Here is a 6,551-nt window from a genome sequence, read left to right on the forward strand (position 1 = left end):
TCTCTTTTCTCTTTCTCTCTTTGTAGTTTTCCTTGAATTCATTGAACCGCAAAACACGTAGAAATTCCTGTGGTAAAGAATACCTATCGTTCGTTCCGATAATCGATTTCATTGAATCGGACATCGCAAGAGAAAACGTTTCTCTGTATCAATGTATCAGCTTAATGATTCGTATGTATAACTACGTATCACGTATAGTGATATACACAGGTAAATTCACGACATTGGAAATAGTGTCGGCATCCTATTAATTACCAGGATACATTTGTACGAAATTAATTAATTATTCTATATTTATACGTCACTAGCTTTACGCTTCTCTTCTATATTGTCTATCTATATACATATATATATATATATATATATATATATATATATATATATATAAGAGAATCTAACTGGAACATTATTTGCGATAGGCAAAATCGATCGGTATTTATAATATATTCTTGATTATACCGGAAACGTAGGACATTCGTTACGTTTTAATCATCAAATTCGTCGATTTTCATCGCAAGAATTTCATTATCGTCGTTTACGTTTTATAAACGATCGACATTTTTTTTTTCTTCCTTTATATATCCAAATATATCCGATGCCAAATCGAAAAGATAAAAGAACGTGGACAAGCGTAGCAAGAGAGATTCGAAAAGTTCTTTTTTTTTATATACCTATGTTGGAAGGTTTATATACGTTTCTATATATCTGTGTTTGTATAAACGGTAGCTGACAAAGCTTTTACTTTTATTACGTCGTAAAATGTCAGACGAGGTTACCATTCTCGAAGAAAGGAATGATATAGAAGGGCTGTTAGATGAAGATAATCTTCAGAATGATGAGCAACAGTTCTTTCTTTTTTTTTTTTTTTTTTTTTTTTTTTGAACTTTTCTCTCTTTTGATAAGATTTTTCGTACAAATTTTTTAACATTGTTGTTGTAATCGTCTTTCATACGCATTTTCTGCTTTCTGTTTTCTTTCTTTATATATATATATATATATAAACGTCTTAATACTCGAACTTATGTAGGTACAATATTCGAAGAGGAATACGTAAAATCTATTTAAGGTTGAAAATTTTCGTATTCCGTGCGAAGCTTTCATCTTTTAGTACGTCGTAAATGTCATTGAGCATGAGGTGCGGGAGACTCGCAATTCGAATGGTTTATCTAACGTTACTCGAAATAGGGATTCTTTTTAATTATCGAATTATGAGTTCTTTTCTTATTCTTTTCATATAAATACATACAAATATATGTATATATATATATATATATATATATATATATATATCTGCTAGATGTATTGTACAATCAAAATAAAGCGTTGAAGAAAAATTGGACGAATTCTTGTAAGACGAATGAAAAAGAAACGGTAGTGGTGTCGTTATCAAAGGCTATGAATAAATTCGGATGCTGTTAAAAAACGTAATGAAAAAGCTAGGATGATAGCGTACTTGTGGAATAAGAGATAAAAGAAAGAGATGAAAACATACCTTACACCTATATTACACGTGACGAACGGCTAGGACAAAATTGCGGTTATATACAATGGGAACCTTTTAAATTCTTCTGCAACTTTCTCGTGAGAACTCTTATTATTATTTTGCATAAGTTTTACCTCGCGTGATTATTGCGTCTTTGTCTTCGTATACGCTATTGGTTGAGTGTTCTAGGAGAATCATCTTTCTCTCTCTCTCTCTCTCTCTCTTTCCCTCTTTCTCTTTCTCTTTTTCAAGAGAAAGAGAGAAGAGGCAGCCCACTTTCGTGATAGTGCGGAAATCCTTCAAAGAGGTCGTCGTGTTCTTTCGAAAAGAAGCATTGTAACGAAAAGCTTCGATGGAGCTTTCGTGCTTTCCTCGTCTTGGAACTTTTCAAAAATAGCACGATATCGAGGCGAACAATTATCAAGGATTTCCCTTTTCACGAAGTACTTTTTTGAAAAGCAATTATTTCGGATTCGTATGAATATTCTATTTTCTTTCATCGTTCAACATCGACACTGAGAAACTATGTCGGTTTGTTATAGAACCGTTGGCAATTAGATATATTCAAAGGGATGTTTTCGAAGAGAAGAAGAAGAAGAAGAAGAAGAAGAAGAAGAAGAAGAAGAAGAAGAAGAAAAGAAAAGAAGAAAAATAATAAAAATACGATTCTATGAGATCGACAAAGGTTTAACGTGAGAAAAGGGAATAGATGTAACAAGCAAGCATTGGCAAAAGATTGGTAAGAAGAAAGAAGGAAGGAAGATTACGAGTACCTCAAAGTTGACAGGGTGTTTGAGTCGGATATATGTATATATGTGTGAGGATACGATTAGCCCTCTTGGTTTTAAGAAGATGGCGTACTATGTCGAAGGCCGACACTGACAACGAGTGTTTGCTTGCCGCTCCCTAATTGTCGAATGGCACACCCTTGACAAACACTGTCTATCATTCTTCGTAAGTCTCTCCTTTCTTTCTTTTCATAAAGAGAAAGAGAGAAGAGCTGATGGGAGGAGCAAGAGAAGAAGAGAGTCATTCAAAACGACAGCTAAATATATATATATATATTTATTTATTTATTTATTTATTTATTTATTGAACTTCCATTGGAATTCATTGATTTTAGTTTTATGTTACAAATTTCGATGCAACATCCTACCTCGTGCAAATTTTTTCATCTCTAATATCATATATAGTTATTGATATCAATTCGATACAAAAAAAAAGAAAGAAAAAAAAAAAGAGAAAAAAAAAAAGATTTTCACTTTATCGACGATTTCAATGTTGTAACTTTGTTTTTACGGACTACGAATGATTATATTTCAAACGAATGAGATAAAATACTCCTCCATTCTTGGAGGACAAATGTTTCTCGTTGGTTTTATGACTTATATAGTCGAAAAAGAACTATCTCTCTTAACGCTCGAACGATGGATCCTTTTTCTGAAAGAAATGGCCGATGGAAGCAAAGGCATGATTGTCGGCCCTTAGAAAAGGAGACCACGCTGAATCCGGATTCTTTTCATTTCACGATTCACAAAATGGGAAGGGAAGGAAGATTTTGATGGTGAGTGGGTGGGTTTAGGGAGAAGGTAACGAGAGGTCGACCGATCAAACAATGGAGAGCTATTCCACCTATTAATTCCTACGTCCCACTATTACTGGCCTTGCTTTATTTCTCTCTCTCTCTCTCTCTCTCTTACACACACACACACACATACACACACACTCTATCTATCTATGTATCTATCTATCTCTGAAGCACGTGGATTTTCATCCCCCATTTTCATCCCTCATCTTGGCCGCCTACACATCCGACAATATAACAAGGGACGGAGAGCCCAACTGCATTTCTCGAATTCCATGATTCTGATCGAGTTCGATCCTCAAGATGCAGCTGCATCATGATAATATCGAGTCGTTTAATTTTGCGAACGCTTTTCAAACGTTCAAACATAGCAGTCAACATTATTTAATTCAAAGTCCGAGATAATTATGTAGATCTTTTAAAAAGGATCGAAGGAGAAAGATTTCATGGATATCGATCATTGAACTATTCGATGAAAATTGATCGAGTTTATTTGATGAAGAGAGAGAAAGAGAGAAAGAAAAAACATGAATGAAATCGTTATGTGTGGTATCGATCAATCGATCTGTGAATACCAAAAAAAAAATGATGAAGAAGATGTAATAGATGAGAAAGAAAGAGAGAGAGAGAGAGAGAGAGAAAGAGAGAGAGAGAGAAAACATATATACCCTCGAACACGTTTTCTCGCTTTTTCAAGTTGTTCGTATCGACACGATAGCATCGTAATGTTCAAACACTTCGGCAAAAGTGTCGATTCGTATATACAATGTTCTCGAGAACCCTAACATGATACGTGCGAACGCTTTCGTCCGAGCCGGAAGTTATGCACCCTGCCGTCTCTCGGTTGCACGAAGTCTCAAAGTGCATTCATCATCTCCGAAAACCTCCTTCTCTCCTCTCCCCCACTTCTCTCTGTCTCTTTCTCTCTCGTTCTCCCCCTATCTTTCTCTCCCTTTCTCTCTTTCTCTCGTTCTCCGCTATTTCTCTCTCTCTCTCTCTCTCTCTCCCTCTCTTTCGTTCCCATTATCGAGGAACTAGTCCCCGATCAATAACATTCACCACACGTCCAACTTTCGAAAAGCTTTAAAATCGAATGAAAAATCAAGATTATGGGCCGATAAAAAAGATGTTAAACTCATAGATATATTTACGCTGATTCGAGCGCCAGGAAAGACAAATATTTAGATTCCCAGCTGTCTTGACCTGGGCAAAGCTCTCGAGAGCTTTAATAAATACGATTTAAATCAAAGCCATCGTGTAAACGCCCTCAGTTCGTACGATTCATGCATTTTCTTCCAGTTTGCGTGGAACATTTGGGTGTTGCCTCGCATATCATACACTTTCGTAATCATTTTTTACTTGCTAACGAAAACACATAATCCCTAGGTTCTACGAATAAAAATCTAGGCAGGTATAATTTAATTGTGGTAATCACGGGAAATAAAAAAAGTGAGAGAGAGAGAGAGAGAGGGAGGGAGGGGGGAGGGAGAGGGAGAGGGAGAATAAAAAACTTTCTTCGTTTCAAACAAGCGAAACGAAAAGTTTCGAGCGAGCTCTTTCGAGTGACTTTTTTAATTACGTTGAAAAATTATTTCTCTCGATGGTTACAAGCAAAACAATATAAACAAAGAGAACGTTCTTTCTTATTTAATATTTTTTTTATCGAATACCATCACTAGTATTAAAAGAAAATATGTTTATATTACATAGCATCTACATATGAGAAACGTGCGGTCTCAATTTAGGAATTCTAACTTTGCGAGAGATAGAGACCGGAATGAATTAATTCGTAAAGACGTGAACTGAACCTGAGCATATCCTATCCACTCTCTTATCCATAGAGACGTCACAGCTAGGATACGTGAAGTGTTTTCGTAGAAACAACAATACATATCTACATAAGATACGACCCTTTGAATATTCCCAAGAGTAATTGCAGGTATTCAGTAGAATCCAACAAGAAGAAAGCAAAATAAAGTTCGTCGTTAGTAAGGAGTAACTTGTATTTTTAAGAGTGGTAGTAGGAGGAGGAAGAGTGTAAAAAATAAGATAGAAATAAAGTAAGAAGAAGAAAGGGAGAAAAAAGGAAGAAAGAAAGGAAAGAGAAAAAATCTCGCGACAAGACGGCATCGCTCTTTAATCCTGTTACAAGATACGTGACTCTGTAAAAAAAGAAAAAGAGAAAAAGAAAAAAGAAAGAAAGAAAAAAAAAGAAAATATAGGGAAAGAGGATGTCTCTGCGGAATATAAAAATATGTCGCTCTTTCGTGTCTATATGAATTGTCGGTCTTGTGTTCATTTCAGAGGCACAGTATCCATGGAATGATGGAAGAGGAAAACGTGGTGAGACCTCACCAGGAAATGACGAGCCTTTCTATGCAAGAGAAAAAATATTTGCTTGCAGTCGAGCGAGGCGATGTGGCATCGGTAAGAAGGTAAGTACGAAAAACGGGGGATCGTTTTCTCGAATTTCTTTTTATTTTTCATTTTCTTGTTTGTTCTTCTCTATTTTCCTTTCTTTTTTTTTTTTTTTTATTATTATTCTTCTTCTTTACCTTCCTCTTTATTTTTTTTTGTTATTATTGTTGTTGTTGTTGTTATTGTTGTTGTTGTTGTTGTTGTTTGTTTGTTTTATGCGGTATTCCTTCTCTAAAAGGAATTTTTTTTCAATCCCTTCAAGTCCAGTCCGTTTCTTCTCTCGAGCGTAATTACGGTTACAAGCACACCCTACGAAATCTCGTATATGTAAATACATATATGTACCTACATAATATATCATATACGCGCTAGGACTGCTGATTATAATTTACCACTTTCGGGTAAATTATTCCGCCACGTAACATCGTCTCTAGGGACGTCGAGGATTTACATACACCGCTTTTGGTCTATCCCTCATCATTTGCCAATGAAATACGTTTTCCAATTGCACTTTGTTCATGAATCGTTGATAATCTTTTAAATGGAAAATAGAGAAGGAAAAAGAAAAATATAGAAAAACGTACGAAGTTAACAAGTTATTGAATTTTATATCCGGGATAACGAACGTCGAAAGAAATTTTACAATTTCACCTTTTTACGAATCAATTTTTTGTTTTTATCTTAACCATCGTAGATTTCCTTGCATGCGCGTGTTGACTTTTTCTTTTTTTTTTTCCTTTTTTTTTTATTTCTTTATTTCTTTATCTCTTATACAAGAGGAAAGTTCAGCAAATGATCGGTCATTCTCTTACAGTTCCTCTTCTCCCATATACGCTTTGCTCTGTGAGTTAGTATACGTGTTATACGAGACACATACATAAATGCTCCCTGCGTATTTCACCATGTGAAATTAAGGATTCGATTGTTCCCTCGTTATCTCTATTTGTGACCACGCGCGAGCGCGCGCGCGCATACACTTACGTATATATACAAGAGCATTGACACGTTCACGAAAGGGTCAGAATCTCTCTCTCTCTCTCTCTCTCTCTCTCTCTCTCTCTCTCT

At 35.4% G+C, this 6,551-nt stretch overlaps 1 protein-coding gene across 12 annotated transcripts in view; it reads left to right on the plus strand.

Moving 5' to 3' along the window:
• The window catches only part of LOC122629259 (transient receptor potential-gamma protein), a 70,561-nt gene that overhangs the window by 50,627 nt on the left and 13,383 nt on the right, over positions 1-6,551 (plus strand). For all 12 annotated transcript variants that reach the window (XM_043812482.1, XM_043812481.1, XM_043812469.1 and 9 more), the window contains one exon: positions 5,373-5,503. In XM_043812482.1, coding sequence (XP_043668417.1) covers positions 5,373-5,503 — 131 coding nt within the window. The remainder of the gene's footprint in view (positions 1-5,372; positions 5,504-6,551) is intronic.

The sequence above is a fragment of the Vespula pensylvanica genome, chromosome 5 (assembly GCF_014466175.1).
Source record: "Vespula pensylvanica isolate Volc-1 chromosome 5, ASM1446617v1, whole genome shotgun sequence".
NCBI lineage: Eukaryota > Metazoa > Arthropoda > Insecta > Hymenoptera > Vespidae > Vespula > Vespula pensylvanica.